The sequence below is a fragment of the Neofelis nebulosa genome, chromosome 14 (assembly GCF_028018385.1).
Source record: "Neofelis nebulosa isolate mNeoNeb1 chromosome 14, mNeoNeb1.pri, whole genome shotgun sequence".
In the NCBI taxonomy this organism is placed as follows: Eukaryota; Metazoa; Chordata; class Mammalia; order Carnivora; family Felidae; genus Neofelis; species Neofelis nebulosa.
The window spans coordinates 34,870,771-34,890,178 of NC_080795.1; the positions used below are offsets into that span (position 1 = coordinate 34,870,771).

The 19,408-nt window shown below is 33.2% G+C and overlaps 1 protein-coding gene across 3 annotated transcripts in view; it reads left to right on the forward strand.

Moving 5' to 3' along the window:
• Positions 1-19,408, forward strand: part of CNBD1 (cyclic nucleotide binding domain containing 1) — a 458,767-nt gene that overhangs the window by 211,067 nt on the left and 228,292 nt on the right. For all 3 annotated transcript variants that reach the window (XR_009253278.1, XM_058698491.1, XM_058698492.1), the window contains exon 5: positions 7,966-8,111. Coding sequence is in view for 2 of the 3 variants with exons in the window: in XM_058698491.1 (XP_058554474.1) it covers positions 7,966-8,111 (146 nt within the window). In the remaining variant the exon portion in view is untranslated. The remainder of the gene's footprint in view (positions 1-7,965; positions 8,112-19,408) is intronic.

Sequence of the window (19,408 nt, forward strand, 5' to 3'; positions counted from 1 at the left end):
TCTGGCTCACAAAACATTTGATAAAATGGTCTGTACCTTCTAAAGCCCAGAGATTTTAGCTGTGCAATTTTTGAAAATGTTCATATATCCTCACACATAAGGGCCTTGAATTTTGGCAAGTTTTGGGGATCTTTGAGGAACTCATGTGGCTGGCATACAGGGAATATGTTCTAGGGGCAAATATAACCAAATGTAACAGATTCCCAGGTATTTTGCACTCAGCCAATGATTTACTGTGCCATTTCTACCACTTTTTCCCCAGTTGTAAATCTGAGGCAATTCCTCCATAGACTCTGATTCAGGCTCATGATTTACTTTTCTCTGTGTTTCTGACTTCATGTGCTTTTTTTTTTTTTTAAACTTACCTTTCACTCCAGGTTCAAAGCCTTCTGTTTTTAATCAACCTTGATTACTAATACTATTTTCTTCTTATTGTTTCTTTTGCTTAACTCAGAGGTAGATTTACCTTGAAAGTAATGAAGCTTAAACTTTAGATCTGTCATTTGATTTGCCTGGGTCCCATCCAAGACCCTGAGAGAAGCCCTAGAAATGTAATCACTTGCTCATAGTTTCTGCAAAATGTGCATAAGTAAGATATTTTGACTGTGATCACTTTTTTTCCCCTTTGCCAGTGAATTTCCTTTACTTATATTTTACTTTCATGGCGCCTGGCATTGGAGTGGCTTCAGCCCTTTTGGGGATTCAGTTTATGGAAAATTACGTGAGAGATATATTTGTTTGGTCTGGTGAGATATAATTTTTGATTCTTAGTCACTGCTACATATTCAAGTTATTGCTAGTTATGCATGGGTGGAAATGGGTATCAGAAACAACCCTACCACACAGAGTGGACTCAACAGCATCTTGATGTTAATAAACAGAAACAGAGCTCTTATCACCATATATAAGGTTCCATAGCAACCTAGTACCAGGAACATGTGGGCCATGGACTGGCACATACTTTAGAATATATGGAGAGAATTGAATCTGTGGAAAAGCTTTTCAAATCTTATATTTCACAGATGAAAGAAATGTGGATATGGATTTTCCAAAATTTGATAGGAATCCTGAAAACTTATTTATTAATAATCAGTTATGAAGCTAAAAGAAGTATTTCTAAATTATTAAGAATAATTTTAAAAATTCTACCAACCAAGCTCAAGCAAAGACTCTATTCTGTCAATAAAAAATAATATAAAATTGTTGCCATGCAAGGAAGTGAAAATATATAAGAAATGCAGGAGAAATTTTATAAAAATAAATATAATAGATGTTGTTAGGCCACTAATTAATAAAAGTACTATAACATTTTTCTGGATCTGGGATTTTTAAAAACCATCCAGCTTTTAAAAATTATAATTTTTAGTTTCTTCTCTTTCTAAATAACTACAAATGACTCTTGACTATACAGGTTTAAACTGCGCAGTCTACTGAAACATAGATTTTTTTTTTGATAAATACAGCATAGCACTGTAAATATATTTTTTCTTTGTGATTTTCATAATGTTTTTTTTCTAGTTTATTATAAGAATACAGCATATAATACACACAACATACAAAATATGTGTTAATCAACCATTTATGCTTAATCAGTAGTTTCTCATCAATAGTAGGCTATTTAGTATATAAGTTTTGAAGGAGTTAAAAGTTTTGGGGTGCCTGGGTGGCGCAGTCGGTTAAGCGTCCGACTTCAGCCAGGTCACGATCTCGCGGTCCGTGAGTTCGAGCCCCGCGTCAGGCTCTGGGCTGATGGCTCGGAGCCTGGAGCCTGTTTCCGATTCTGTGTCTCCCTCTCTCTCTGCCCCTCCCCCGTTCATGCTATGTCTCTCTCTGTCCCAAAAATAAATTAAAAAACGTTGAAAAAAAAATTAAAAAAAAAAAGTTTTAAGTAGATTTTTGACTGTGTGGGAGGGTTGGTGCCCATAACTCCTGCATTGTTTAAAGGTTAGCTGTATTCCCATGTGTACCAAGTTTTTAATTTGTAAATTTGTGTTCTTTTTTATTTATGTGTCTGACTCAACAAAACCTGGAATAGCCCCTGCCCTAACTCAGTTACCCTAATACTGAAAATAAATGAAAATCACTAGAACTTAGTATGGTGGCTAAGTGTTTGGGGATCTAGGATCCAGAGTGAAAATGTCTGCGATAAAATCCTGGCTCTACTATTTATTATCCATATGACCTTGGGCAAATTATTTAACATGTCTAAGACTTAACTTTCTCATTTTAGGAGGAAGTTATTGAACCAGAACATGTAATTCCTTGTAATTATATGATAAATAAAATAAAATATAGTGGGAAATCAACTAATTAAAATGATAGAATATCCATGTTGAAAGGAAGCTTGCATTTCGTATAATTTTCCATCAGTGCTTGGATTTTTCACAGCTCCTTCAGGTGTACCTTGTTGGTACATGTAGAAACTATACCTTGGGTGGAAACTGACCTGTTTTCCCATTCCTTAAACTAATATAGTTATACTTTTTTTTTAAGTTAGCTTTTATTGACTTTATTTATGGGCACTCTATGTAAAATTTAGGTTGAACAAACTGCTCTGTTTTTGAATACTACTGCTCTTGTACAATCCTTTTATAAAAGAATCACATAGTAGTATTAGTGAAAATACTAAAACTTGACACAAGTGATAATCTATTCTCCATCTGACCTGATTTCTTTATATAGAAATGATAAGATGTTATTTAAAAGAAAACAAAACTGACCACAGCATATTCTGCCTTCTAGATCAGAAATTAAGCATTCAGTGAAAATAGGAAATTAACAAGAAACAACTAGAGAAACATAAGCGTCCCCAAATTCTCCAGAGGATTATTAAGTTTCCAACGGACATGAGACTGAGCCTCCTGTTGATTTCTATTTAGTTGGTTATTTTTAACCATTATTGAAAGAAAGTGTGAACCCCAACAAGCAGGAGGACTTTGTGGCCGTGTGTTTGTGGGTGTGTGTGTGTGTCCACAAGGATATATCTATTTTATTGTTTTTAATATTTTTAATTGTACCTTTTAATTAGAAAAAACAGACCTCTTTATAACCTCTATTCATAATTGCCAGACAGAATAATCTTAATCCCTCTTTAATTTGACAGTTTTTCAAATTTGTGGATCAGCTCTATCACAAAATATCTTTTTTTTCCAATTAAAAATTGATTGTTAGTGACAGGACCTTTTCTTTGATGCTTTTAAATCATTGAGAAGTAAAAAAATTAAAAAGCATCTCTTATATTTACTTTCATTTTTAGAGACCTTCATGGGCCTTCTGGTAACCCTTCATAAATGAAGTCTTGCAATCAGAATTACTTCTGGGTTTCTTTGTTTGTCTCTCTTTTCTATTTGACTACAGAAGAATAGGAAGCTATCTTAACAGAATTTCTAATACCTAGGTAGTCAAATAATTCTTCAAATTAAACAGCTTAGGTATTTTAAATTAGTGTAAACAAATAAATAATTAACAGAGAGATTATGCAATTCTTTTGCCAAGCTATACTCAGCAATTTAGAATGATAGCTTAATGAATGAAATGATACAGACTTGATAATTATTATTTCAGGTATGGCCTAGTGTATGTTATCTTGTTTTAACGGGAAAGGAAACCAGGTGATGGCAATAGCTGAAGAGATAAATTGAGACTTTAAATCAGTTATGTAAAGGAAACAATCTTTAAGAAGGCAGTAATTTCTGAATCATTAAGTTATGGTTCATAAAACTGAATGTCTGCAGTGACTATTTTAATTATGGTATTTTTCGATTGTAAAATCAGATCATTAAGATTCAGTTATAATCTTGCCCCAAGAGTATTTCTGATATATTTTCAATTATACAATGTATGCCTTAATAATTTGTCACCAACATTGTAGGTTTATCTTTCTACATAAGATTTAACATTATATCTCTGATTCTGTAATAACCTAGATGATATCTTCTTGAAAAGATGCAGTCAAATACTTTAACTATTTCTCTGTTATTGACTACTTATTCTCAATTTTAAATGTATTACCTAAAGCCATTATGTGAACCTTTCTACATATAGTATTTGACTCTGTTTTAAATGAGAAAATTTTGTACTTTTCTCATTCATTTATTTTGAGTGTCTAGAATTATTCTATTTAAATTTAGTTTTTGTGTGTGTGTTTGTGTGTAGTGTGTGTTAAAAGCATGCTTTGTTCATCCCTCAGCAATTTTTAGTATTTCAGCTTCATTTTTATTATTATTAGCTATGTGTCCTTAAGGAAATTAACTTCTTTGATTCTCAATTTAAATATTGTTTCTTATAACATATTCCACCATTGTATTATCCCCTTTCTTGTACTTGATTGTTCTGATTTACTCTTGTTTTATTGGCAAACATCCTACCCAAGCTTAATGGCTGTGTTTAAGTGTTTTGTAATATAAGTTGATTGTATTTCTTTGGTGAAATTATCAGTGCATGCAGACCAACTGTTCCTCTAGCCACTGCCAGAAGGACGCAGTCAATCACTGCGTATACGTGCACCACTTCTTGGGGAAAAGAATTGTGAGTGGAGTAACTCCGGAAGACTATATATTTTTACTCAAGAGTCTTTAAGTTCTTGAAGAAAAACCATATAAATCAGCCAGCATGGGAAACTAAACTTTGTGTATCCTCAACATTTAAGTTAATTGGAGCTTGTATCAGAAGAGATGTAATATTGTTATGAGGAAAATGTAAGGATTTTGTTTTGCTTTAACTCTTTATTTTTTTTTTTCAACGTTTTTTTAATTTATTTTTGGGACAGAGAGAGACAGAGAATGAACGGGGGAGGGGCAGAGAGAGAGGGAGACACAGAATTGGAAACAGGCTCCAGGCTCCAAGCCATCAGCCCAGAGCCTGACGCGGGGCTCGAACTCACGGACCGCGAGATCGTGACCTGGCTGAAGTCGGACGCTTAACCGACTGCGCCACCCAGGCGCCCCTGCTTTAACTCTTTAAACTAGTAGATTGGGGACTGTTAGATTACATCAGTTTTAGAAAAATGCAGAAGCCCCATTTCACTTGCAGACCTGAGTAAATGTGAGTGAAGTCATAGAGGCTTTAAGAGATTCATAACTAGTATCCCATTACCCTAGAGATACTCACTGAAGTGATTGAACTCTCCTCTTACCACAAGAAATGGGAAGAATTAGATGAAATAGAAAAAGTCAACAGGTTTAAAAGAGCCTAAAAAAATCTAGATCATGTGTATCTACAACTGGAAACATTTAGGAATTCAGAGGATGCCAACATGGATGCCAATGGCTACACATGATAGTTTCAGTTAATCAGATGCCAGTGCACCTAGGTACCCATCATCAGAAGCCAGCTACGCAACTTGTCACAACTCTATAATCTCTTATGTTTGATATAATCACCTGGAGAAAAAGGAGTAAAAAGAAAATCCTGAAATTATTTTGTTTCCAACTGATATACTTCCAAATATGTGGAGTATACTAACATTTTGCTTTTTGTAATCAGCTGCATTTAGGGGTAGAAGTAGACATAGAGGTGACTAAATGAAAATTCAAGGGAATAACATTTTCTTTCACACTCTTGTATGTGGTTGTATGATAACTCATAATGATAATAATGATAACAATGACACTATTAATTAAAAAAACACCAACTCCTTACTACTAATAATAGTTTGGGCATTATAGTTTTCCAAACATCTCTCAATGTGTGAATTTTTCTTTCTTGTTAATCCAATTTCTTTACCAACAGCTTTTGTATATTCAGCGTAGGCCAGAAAGCTGTGGTAAGGAAGGAGTGGGTATAATGCATGTAAAAATGTTCCTGACAAATAGTAAAGGTAGAAACTGAGAGGGAATTGAGAAATTGAGAAATTGAGACGCCCACTTTTCAGACCTGAATGTCTTGATTTATCATCCTGAGGATGGTAAACACACGCTTGTATGTTAGAATCAGTTGAAAAGTTTCAAGGGGATTCAGAACAATGGACGGTGCTGATCATTTGTCAGGGTTTCTGATCTGTCTCCAGTATCTTCTACATACCAGTAACCAAATCCAAGTTTCTGCTCTAGACATTGTTTTTAAGTCGTTGATTATTTCTTCTCCCTGTGCCTGCCTTTCTCTTAATGTAGGCTAGCTACCTTAAGTTCTGAAAGAATAGGCTTGGTTGAGAAGGCAAAGCTTTTTTTTTTCTTTTTTTTTTTTAGTATATAGAGAAAGAGAGAGACAGCATGGGTGGGAGAGGGTCAGAGAGAGATGGAGACACAGAATCGTAAACAGGCTTCAGGCTCTGAGCACAGAGCCCCATGTGGGGCTTGAAGTCACAAGCCTTGAGATCATGACCTGAGCCAAAGTTGGACACTTAACAGACTGAGCCACCCAGGTGCCCCAAGAAGGCAAAGCTTCTAAGAAGATCTTTGGCACAGGTTAAGTGCCTATATGTAATTAAGAAAACTTAATAGACCTTTGATATCAAGTCTCTTTCAATTTTTAAATTTTTTTAATGTTTATTTTTGAAAGAGAGAGACAGAGTGTGAGTGGGAGAGGGGCAGAGAGAGAGACACACACACACACAGAATCTGAAGCAGGCTCCAGGCTCTGAGCTCTCAGCACAGAACCCAACACAAGGCTTAAAATCAGGAACCATAAGATCATGACCTGAGCTGAAGTCAGACACATAACCGACTGAGCCACCCAGGCACCCCTCAATTTTTTGTTGTTGTTGTTGCTCCTGCATGGGAGCAAGAAACACTTGGCTTTTATAATCATGCCCTGCATTTCTGGATCTTCTATATTGCTTTTTATTTATGCTTGAAAACTGGCCAATTTTAGCCAGCTAATAAGACATTGCAACAAAGAAGTAACTTTGAGCAAACAAAACAGTAACTTCCGGGCTCTTTCCAACTACTTTCTGTGAAACAGCTGGTTTCTGAGGCACTTGGTATGCCTTCCAAATTATTTCACGCAACTAATATAGCAAACGTTTTGCCTTTTTTTTTTGGCCTGTGATATTAATGCTGTTTTTAATGCGAATATTTATTACTGCATCTGAAATACACACTTTTATCTAGGATGTTAACTAGGAAGCCAGTTTTCTCAAGAATATTTCTTAAGACTAACTACTACACTACACTAGTATTTTTCCAACTTTTTTGCTACAACCTACAACAAAAAACACAATATATATTATCATCCAGTAAAATGCACACACAAACACATGCATATCAGGAGGCTCAACTGGACATCACATCTAAATTGGGGCTGTTTCTGGCAAATTTGAGTTTATCCAAAATTCCATTACCAAACTGATTTTTCACAATAGAGTTTTTTAAACTGCTTGAAAAATACTGAGCACTTAGCAGTAGTATGATAGGTGAGTCTCTTGAGAACTTAGGATAACATTAGTTTTGTATCTTTATTATGGTATTATATTTAATAAAGAGGGAGTTTAATGATTGAAGCAAATAAATATCATCCATCAAATGATGAGTGTGTTTTATTTAAAATTACATATGCATTTTTCAGTTAAAGTATTTATCAAATGTTAAATTGCAGCATCATTTGCTCTAACTTTCATAGTACTTGGAAAGGATCAAAAGTATACAATGGGTAAAAAAAAATCAATCTTTTTACTGTATCAAAGATGTTTTAATTATTATGACAACTAATAAGAAAAGATACAATCTTACTATTAAAGCACTGAGTTTTCTATAAAAAGAAGGTAAAGGCATTATGTAATTTCCTGAAGTTTAAACTTTCATGGCTGAAACTTATGCATCTTAGTGTTGCAAGAAGAGTAAATTCTAAAGTTGATTACCAAGACAAAATAGAATATCTTCATAGGTATCCTTAAGCGAGCCTTAAATAAAAAAAAAAAAGAAAAACACAAATTTGAAAACTCAAAAATCAAGAATTTTTTTGGTTTGTTTCTTTGTGTTTAAGCTGTATTTTCTCAATTTGCAATCTTTTTGTTGTTGTTACTTTCAGGCCCATTTACAGGACATTGCGTGAACACAGAACTGTGTGGAAGATGCTGAAAACAATTCCAGATTTGACCTCTCAGCTAACTGATGAGCATCTGAAAACACTTAGTAGGAGTGTCATTTCTGAAACCTGGGTAAAAGGCAGCACAGGTAACAGACTAATCTGGAGGGAAATTTGGCAACATAAAATGTATGTCACTATTTTGAATTCTCTGTACTATTCATATTTTCACTTGATATGTTAAAAGTGTACCGTTTCGGTGTATTTTGTTTATAGTTGTAAATAGTGAAATGAATAACATTCCACATTTTAGTACATGTTTTAAAGATATACGCTAGTATTTTCTCCACCTTGAGTATGCATCAGAATCACCCAGAGGACTCATATTGCTGTGTTCAGTTCTAAAGTTTCTGGTTTGGTAGGTTTGGGATAGGGATTAATTGTCTTTTCAGTAATATTCCAGGTGATAGTGCTAGTATGGGGACCATACTTTGAAAACCACTCATTGATATACACATTTGATTACAATCTCGCATTTATTTTCAGTTATGTCAGTAAATGGCCATGGCAATTATTTGACTTATCCAGATGCTGACCCAGATATTGGGCAAAAAGAACTCTCCGGACAGATTTTGTTTCCCAATTTTAAATTTCTAGTCCCCTTATCAAGGATTTATTGGACACATTAATAAATGTATTTTATATTTTGATTTTTGAGGGGTATACAAATGTACACACACACAAAGTCATACACATCTAACCCAACAGAGTTCAGCACCATTTTCTGCATTTGTCAAATACCTATTAGAAAAGAAGAATTAAGTTTATTTAATACATTCTTTGTGTCAGGAGATATACCTTACTTATTCCTCATAGGAACAAATAAAAGAAATTATTATTATTCCCTCTGGTTGAGGACCATAAGGCACAAAATATCATGCAGAATATTTCTGATTAAAATTAAATTTCAAACATACTTTAGCCTTAATGCTAACCTCATTCTCTGTCCATTATGCCACTGTTTTTATACAGAGTCTCTTCTGGGATCATGGCATTTAAAATCTAACTGTTTAATTTTGGAGAACATGTGTCTATTGAAATATGTTATATGTGTATTGACATGTTTCAAGAGTTTTCCCCCAATGGCCATCTCTCATAATTAGTTTCATTTAATCTGACATCAAGCAGCGAAAATTAAATCATAGGAGTTTTGCAAAGGATAAAATGATTTTGAAAGGCAAGAAAGAACGTTCAAAATTGCTTTGTATTAGCTTGAGGACAGTAATTTCAAAATTAATTTGTTTTACCCTAAATCCCTGAAATTATATTTGTTATGGTAAAAAAAGATATGGAAACAACCTAGATGTTTTCCAATAGAAGACAGATTGCATTATGATACATCTTTTCTATGGAATAGAAGACTACATTATGATACATGTTTCCAATGAAATCCTAGGCAGTTGTTAGGAAGAATGATCTCTGTATATATACACATGAAAACTTACTAAACGTATTGACAACAGTGGATACAAATAGAATAATTGTGGAATTATATAAATAATATGATCATATTTTCACATATTTATGAAAAACTTGAAGTTATAGATATGTAAACATCTGTATATATACATATATAAAAACTCATAATAAAAAATATGTAGAAGTAGATCCAGAAAGCACTCCAAAAATAGGCATTTTAAAAATCGTTACCATGGTGGAGGGGAGAATTGAGGGAGTGAAAGGAAACAAGTTTTGTTTTATATATATTTGCATTGAATTTTTCACAATAAGTCTATATTCTTGTGTTAGTGTTTGTAACTACATATTTGTTTTTTTCAAAAGTTTTTAAAATTACAGCTGGAAACAATAACTATTCTGATGGTTCTTATAACTTGGGTGATTGATTATTAAAATGTGAACTTCCATTCCTTGACAAACACTTATCAACTTAATTTGATCTTTTATATTTAATAAGGTTTTTCAATTCATATTTCAATAGAGCTTTTTGAAACACTTTATTAAAAAATGTAGAAGTCTTTGTCTTTACATATATCTGTATCAAAATCCTTCTCTTGAGTTTTTAAGACATCTGATTCTGACAGCCAGTTCTGTTTCACTATCAAAGCAGTCAATTCATTAAATATCTGACCTTTGTAAATCTCTTCCTTCATCCAACTTTAAAAAAGGTGCAACAAAGTGTCTTTCTCACTCCCTTTTCTTTATTCATGTATGTCTTTCGCCCCCTCTGCTATTATTTAAAGTGTTCCTCCTAGTAGCTCCTTGTCACCAGGCTGCTGACTTCAATCTGTGGCTGAGGCTTTGGTTTCTCGCCTGCAATTCCACACAGCTGTTTGCTCTTCTGTTCTCTTCTGGAAGGTTCTTTGGAGCTTTGTTATTTAAAGCCACTTCCTAAACTCACCATTTACTCACTCATCTTCTCATTCAGTTTTCTTAAACAATAAAATATTAGCAGGGATAACAATATTATTTAAGTACTGATTTTAAGTACTGAATAACACATATATGTCTCTAGTTTAAGTGAAATGGAACTAAAACATAATTACTATGAGATTACTTATTACTTATTTACTATATTAATATTTCTATATCTAGATAGTACCTATATTACTGTAATAAAAATTATATAAACTATAGGTATAATAATCTTTCTTTATGCCATATATATCTATATATATCTATATATGTACATATATCTATATCTATATCTATATCTATATATGTTACTTAATTCAAGTGACTTCAAGAGTTTTCCGTTGGATCCCTTATATTATGGCCTGAGCAGCAGGCATTTTTATGATTGGCAACCTAAAGCTCACGAAAGCTGAGAAAATTAGCTTACTTGAGAATTCAATTTAGTGTCTAACATGGAATTAGATCCTAGATCAAAATTTTATTACTCTCTACCATTATATTAACATTGATACATTTCCATGAAATAATTATTATAAGGGATTTTTCTTTTATATCTATATCATCTTTACTGTTTTCTTTTTGAAGTCAGTTAAGTCTTAACAGTGTTATTTCTCTTTTATTTCTTTCACTTTATTTTATTTTATTTCCACCTTTTATGAGGTTATTTCAAAAACACCATAGTTCTTCACTTAAATAAACTTTTGTATTTGTTTCTAATGCTAAAAAATATTTTTATATTACTAAATTTTAACATTTTTTTAGCCTGCATAGACTTTCTTTTCTGTTGTGATTTAAATTTCATATAACATATAAAAACACAGTAATGGGGCACCTGGGTGGCTCAGTCAGTTAAGCATCCCACTTCAGCTGAGGTCACAGTCTCACAGTTCATGAGTTCAAGCCCTGCATCAGGTTCTCTACTGTCAGCACAGAGCTCACTTGGGATCCTGTCCCTGTCTTGCTCTGCCCTTCCCTCACTTATGTGCACATTCTCTCTCTCAAAAGTAAATAAAAAACTTAAAAAATAAATTAAAAATAAATTAATTAAAAACTAAAAACACGGTAGCTAATTCTCATAGAAAATTTAGTGGGCATCTTTTCCATAAGTAAATTGACCATAATTCAAATAATATGCTCTTAAAATAGAAATAGGTAAATATTTAGTTCTACCATAAAGATTAAGATTCTCTTAAAGGCAAACATGGTCTTGAAGAACATGCATTGATCCTAAAGTATGGATGTGCTTTCACTGCAACTAAGGAGTTCCCTATGATTCATGAAGTTTTGTCCTTGAAATCTGGCCAGGAATTTTTTTCAGTATTTATCTGCATTGTGAGGACCCAGTTCCATTTCTGTCTTTCCCCATCCAAGAGATGGTTGTGAGAAAATTAATACAACAGAACCGAAAAAGCCCTTCAATCACACGACAATACCAAAGACCCTTTACCTTGATATTTATTTCTCTAATATTGCCATTGATTCTTACTTTCTTAAACAGTGAAACTTATAACAAGAGATGATGTTAAAAGTATTCAACACCTGGGGCGCCTGGGTGGCTCAGTCAGTTGAGCCTCCCACTTCCACTCAGGTCATGATCTCGCGGTTTGTGAGTTCCAGCCCAGCGTTGGGCTCTGTGCTGACCGCTCAGAGCCTGGAGCCTGCTTCGGATTCTGCATCTCCCTCTCTCTCTACCCCTCACCCACTCGCATTCTGTCTCCGTCTCTCTCAAAAATAAATAAACATTAGAAAAAAAAAGTATTCAACATCTGATCAGAAATCAGAACAGGTGCTACCTAAGCACAATAAATACCTACTCTGAGCAGTTGATACAGGAGTATTAGTAAGCAATACCAGCCACATGTGCATAATTTCCTCCATTTCTGTTATTGGAATATTTTCAACTAATAAGAAACTACTTTTAAGGTTGCTTTATATAATTGCACTACTCAGTATCTAGAAATTAATAGTTTTTTTAACCTATCTGATTTTATTTAGATAATAGTCAGAATGGAACTAATATTTTTCAACCTCTCTAGGCTAATTTTTGGATTGGCATATTTCAGAAGAGATGACAGCATTGCCAAATTATGGGGAGTTGTTTTTAAATAAAGTTTTTTATGTACTTTTGTTATATGTGCAAAAACCCCAGTGTGGTGTTGTGCTAAATGCTTAGGAAGGAAAACGGCATAGAACTGGCTTCCATTTCATATAATAATATAAACATAAATAAGTAAATTTATGTTTATATTATTGATAACTGTATATTATTTAACATGTATTGTGTGTTTGATATGTGCTAGTGACTGTCACTGGAACTTATTTTCTAATGTGGGAAAAAGAAAATAAATATAAAATTAACACATAATATAACTTCAGGAAATATGGTCTATGAAAAAAAATAAAGCACAGGATTAGAGAAGGGCTAGAAATTGGAAAAAAATTAAAAAAAATTTTTTTTGATGTTTGTTCATTTTTGGAAGACAGAGAGAGACAGCGCACAAGCAGGGGTGGAGCGGAGAAAGAGGGGGACACAGAATCTGAAGCAGGCTCCAGTCTGAGCTGTCAGCACAGAGTCTGAGTCGGGGCTTGAACTCTCGAGCCAGGAGATCATGACCTGAGCCTAAGTCGGACGCTCAACTGACTGAGCCACCCAGGTGTCCCGGAAAAAATTTTTTTAATGATGATAATAATTACATATTTTATTTTATATTTTTATTTAAAAATTTTTAAGTTTTTATTTTAATTCCAGTTAGTTGACATACAGAGTTACATTCAACAATTCCATAATTGTGATTCAATAATTCCTAACATCACCTAGTGCTTATTACAAAAGTGCACTCCTTAATCCCCATCACCATTTAAAAACCCATCCTCCCACCTACCTACCCTCTCTAAACCATCAGTTTGTTCTCTATAGTTAAGAGTCTGTTTCTTGGTTTGTGTCTCTCTCTCTCTTTTTTTTTTCCTTTGCTCATTTGTTTTGTTTCTTAAATTTCATTATGAGTGATATCATATGGTATTTGTCTTTCTCTGACTGACTTATCTCATGTAGTATTATACTTTCAAGCTCTACCCATATTGTTCCAAATGGCAAGATTTCATTTTTTTATGGATGAATAATATTCCATTGTGTATATATGCTAATCTTCTTTATTCATCTGTAACTGGACGGTTAGGTTGGTTTCATAGTTTGGCTATTGCAAATAATGCTGCAATAAACATAGGAGTTCTTGTATCTCTTTGAATTAATGCAATTAATAGTGCAATTACTAGATCGTAGGGTAGTTCTACTTTAGTTTTTTGAGGAACTTCCATACACTGTTTTCCACGGTGGCTATACCAGTTGCCTTCCTACCAACAGTGGAAGATTGTTCCTTCTTCTCCACATCCTCACCAACACTTGCTGTTTCTGGTATTTTTTGTTTGTTTTATTTTGCGAAGCGATTCTGACAAATGTGAGGTGACATCACATTGTAGTTTTGGTTTGTATTTCCCTAATGATAAGCGATGTTGAGCATCTTTTCATATGATTGTTGGTCTTCTGTATGTCTTCTTTGGAGAAATTGATAAGCCTCTAACCAGACTCATTAAAAAAAAAAAAAAAAGAGAGAAAGAGGACTCAAATAAACAAAATCACTCGTGAAAGAGGAGAAAAAACAATCAATGCCACAGAAATACAAACAATTGTAGTAGAATATGAAAACCTATATGCCAACAAGTTCAACAACTTAGAAGAAATGGATAAATTCCTGGAAACATAAACTACCAAAACTGAAGTAAGAAGAAATAGAAAATTTGAACAGACCTATTACCAGCAATGAAATTGTATCAGTAAAAAAAAAAAAAAAAAGTCCAGTACCAGATGGTTTCCCAGGTGAATTCTACCAAACATTTGAAGAAGCATTAATACCTATTATTCTCAAACTAATCCAAAAAAATAGAAGAGAAGGAAAACTTCCAAATTCAATCTACGAGGCCAGTATCACCCTGATACCAAAACCAGATAACGACACCACAAAAAAAGAGAAGTATATAGATGCAAAATCCTCAACAAAATAGTAGCAAAGTGAATTTAACAATACATTAAAAAAATCATTCACCGTGAATAAATGGGATTTATTCCTGGGATGCAAGGTGGTTCATATTCGTAAAACAATGTGATAGTCACATCAATAAGAGAAATGGTAAAAAACCACATGAGCATTTCAATAGATGTAGAAAAAGTATTTGACAAAGTACAACACCGATTCATGATAAAAACCCTCTGCAATGTAGGTCTAGAGGGAACATATATCAACATAATAAAGGTCTTATATGAAAAACCTACCCCCAACATTGTACTCAATGGTGCAAAACTGAGAGCTTTTCCCATAAGGTCTGGAACAAGACAAGGATGTCTACTCTCACCTTTAAAAATTCAACCTACCATTGGAAGTCTTGGCCACAGCAATTAGAAAACAAAAAGAACTAAAAAGCATCCAAATTCGTATGGAAGAAGTAAAACTCTCACTATTTGCAAATGACATAATACTATAAAGGAAACCCTAATGATTCCATCAAAAAACTGCTAGAACTGATACACAAATTCAGTAAAAATACAGGATACAAAATCAAGGTACAGAAATCTGTATACTATACTAATATAGTATATATTATATAGTATATATATAGTATATATATTAGTATATATAGTATATACTAATATATATAAAATATATATATTTTAGTACTATATACTAAAAATGAAGCAGCAGGAATTGAAGTTAAGAAAACTATCCCATTTACAATTGCACCAAAAACAATAAAAAACCTACAAATAAACTTAACCAAAGAGGTGAAGGAATGGTAGTCTGAAAACTATAAAACACTGATGAAAAAAACTGAAGACGACACAAAGAAATAGAAAGATATTCCATGCTCATGGATTGGAAGAAAAAATATTGTTAAAATGTCTATATTACCCAAAGGAATCTATAGGTTTAATGCAATCCCTATCAGTACACCAACATCATTTTTCACAAAATAATTATATATTTTATATAATATTTATTGATCTGACACTATTGTAAATTATTTATAAGTACTATGTCCTTAATACTTTCAAAACCCTATGACATGTATGTTATAATCCTTATTTTATAAAAAACAAACTTGAGAGACAGAGATATTAAGTTAAGCTAGACAAGATAATACAGGCAGAATGGTCAGATAACACATAAGATGCCTTGCTATGTTAACATGCAAAATAAGAATTGAAAAAATGATACTATTAATTTAATATTTGAAAGGCAATAAGACTTTTGAAAGTAACATTTTCTTCAGTGTTTTAGGATGATATTTCCTAAAGAGTATTCATAGAGTTCAGCTGCAGATAATGGACGTTAAAACAAACAGCTGTAAAAATAAACCAGAGAAGCCCTTTTGAAATGGCATGGTAAGGACTTCCAAAAATCCATAAATGCACAGAAAATATTGGCAAAACGGTCATTATCAACTTTTTCAGAATTCTGAAAAAGATCTATAACAATCCAAGATACATTTATTCAAGAACAATGGTGGAATCTTTGTAAGAAGAGTGAGTTGTACAGCATTTTGACTTGCCCTCTTCCCATCACACTATAACTTAGTTCTGCAGTAACCTGAACAGCAGCAGCCTTGCAATTATGGTCGCCATGAAAATCAGCAACAGCCAGTGAAGGTGGCGGAATAGGTTTGGATCCCTCTTCAAAGTTCCATCCAAGAGATTTGTCACAATTTGATCGGTCTCTTGGCTTCCAGGAATAGGCCCATTCATAGAGGCTATATATTAAAACAAACAAACAAAAGCAAAAACAAGTCAACTAATCCCCAAACAAGCAGAGGAGAAAAGAGATATTAAATATTATGATGATCATAAATGGAATAGAGAATATAAAAATAATAGAGCAAATCAAAACCAAAACTATGTTTTTTGCAAAGAATAAAAAAACACCTATATTGATCAAGAAAAAGGAGAGAACATTCAAATTACTAAAATCAGCAATGAAAGTGTGAACATCACCATTGACCTTATAAAAATAAAGATTATAAGGGAATACACAATAACTATATGCCAAAAAATTATATACCTTAGATATAATAAACAAATTTCCAGAAAGATACAAACTATCAAAACTGGTTCAAGAAGAAATAGGCTATCTGAATAGATCTATATCAAATAAATATATTTAATTAGTAATTTAAAAAATATTCCCACAAAGAAAAGCCCAGATCCAGATGGCTTCATGTTGAAGTCTACCAAATATTTAAAGGAGCATTAATACCACAAGCAACAAATAATCTGAAAATAAATTAAGAAAGCAATTCCGTTTACAGTAGCCTCAAAAACATAACCTATTTAGGAATAGATTTAATGAAAAAGTGTAAATAAATAGAAATATCTCAGTGTTCATAGATCGAAAGACCTAATTTTGTTTATATGGTAATACTCCTAAATTGTTCTACAGATTTAACACAATCTCTAATACCAGCTGTCTTTTTGTAGGGGTTGGTAAGCTGATTCTAAAATTCATATGGAAATTTAGAGGGCCCAGAAAAGAAACAACTTTTTTTGGAAACAAACGACAAAGTTGGAGGACACATCTGATTCTGAAACTTACTACAAACCTACAGTTTCAAGGCAGTGTAAAACTGCCACAAAATAGATATAGAGACTAATGGAATAAATTGAAATGCAGATATAAAGCTTTAATTTCATGGTCAATTGATTTGCAACAAGGGTGTTAAGAAAATTCAGTTGTGGAAAAGATAATTTTTTCAACAAATGGTGCCTTAAAAGAGAATTTACAAATTAATCTTGGTGGCCATGGGTTAAGCTATGCTTCCGTAAACATGACACGGAAAGCACAAGTGACCAAAGAGAAATTAGATAATGTGGACTTTATAAAATTTTGGACTTCAAAAAGCACAATCAAAAAAGTGACAATGCAACCCTTGGAATGGGAGAAAGTTTTTGCAAATCAAATATCTGATAAGAGACTCATCCAGATTATGAAGAACTCTTACAACGCAATAATAAAAAGCCAATTAACTCAATTGAAAAATGAACAAACTATCTGAACAGTTACATTTCAAAAGAAGATAAACAAATGGCCAAAGAGCACATTTAAATGCCCAATATCATTAGTCATTAGAGGATTGTATATCAAAACCACAATTATATACCACTCCATACCTAGTAGTATGGTTTAAATATAAAAAATAAACAATAATAAATGTTGAGGATGTAGACAAATTGAAAGTCTCATACATTTCTGATGGGATTATAAAATGGTGAAGCCACTTTGGAAAACATTCTGACAGCTCTTCAAATGTTAAACAGAAAGTTATCATTTGATCCAGCAATTCTGCTCTTAGATATACCAGATATTATGAAAACATACACTTATTTGAAGCTTGTACACAAATGTTCATAGTAGATTTATTCACAATAGCCCCAAAATGGAAACAGCCCAAATTTCCATCAAAAGATAAATGGATTTTTTTAAAATATGCTATATCCTCATAATAGAATGAGGATTCTATTTGTATTTGGCAATACAAAGGAATGAAGTACTGATACATGCCACTATCTGGATGGATCTTGAAAACATTTTGCTAAATGAAAGAAGCTAGTTAAAAACAATAGATATTTATAATTTCATTGATACGAAATGTCTGGAATAGGAAAATTCATTTGAGACAAGAATTAGTAGTTGACAGAAACTTGGGGAATGGGGCATGAGGCATGAGTTTCTTTTGAGGATGATGAAAATATTCTAACATTAGGGTGTGATGCTGACTGTATGTCTCTTTGAATATACAAAAACAACAAAAAGGAAAGAAAAAAAAAAACACTGAATTATACATTTAAAAAGAGTGAGTTTCATGGAATTTGAATTTTATCTCAATAAAGTCTTTTTAAAACTTGAGGTAAAATTCACATAATATTAATGATTAATCACTTTATTTTTTAAAAATTTTTTTAATGGTTATTTATTTTTGAGACAGAGGGAGACACAGCATGAGCAGGGAAGGGGCAGAGAGAGAGGGAGACACAGAATGTGAAGCAGGCTCCAGGCTCTGAGCTGTCAGCACAGAGCCCGACGCAGGGCAGGGCTCGAACTCACGAACTGTGAGATCATGACCTGAGCCGAAGTCGGACGCTTAACCAACTGAGCCACCCAGGCGCCCCCGATTAATCACTTTAAAAGGTACAATTCAGTGGCATTTAGAACGTTCAAAATGTTGTGGAACCATCACTACTATCTCGTTCCAAGATATTTTCACCACCCCAAAATGAAACCCAAAACACAACAGCAGTTATTTTCCATTCTCCTTTTCTTAGCCCCTGGTAACCACTGGCCTGTTTTTTATCTCAATGGATTTACCTATTTTGGAAAATTTATATGCATAGAATCATACAATATGTGACCTTTCATGTCTGCCTTCTTTCACTTCACATGTTTTTGTGGTTCATCCACATTGTATCATGTACTTCATTCTTTCTATGGCTGAATATTCATTGTATAAGCTACTGTTTAAAGTACTTTTTTTGAAGCAGTCAGAAACCATTGGAGACCATTAATACATTAATATACGCCAGCACCTGGAGATCCCTGAAAGTTGAGGTCAATAAACTTTAATAAATGTTTAACATTAAATATATAAAGAACAAACAAACCAACAGAAATTAGTTTTCTGAGGAAACAGATTTGTGGAAGTTCAAAGACTTCAATATGCCAGCACGCATTGAATGTTTCCTGCAGGATACTACATAGACACTAAATGATTGCTGAAACAAGTTACCTCAGTGTTTTCCTTACCCCCCTCAGGAAGCAGCTCTATGCAGCATACCTGGGGAATACTACCATAGGAGAAAGAAACTTCTTCCTATTAGCTTTTTAAAAAATATCTTATGTTAGAGTAACAATGTTTCATGATGCGTATATTCCTTAACTACTTTTAATCATTTGATAGATGTATCTTAGCTTTG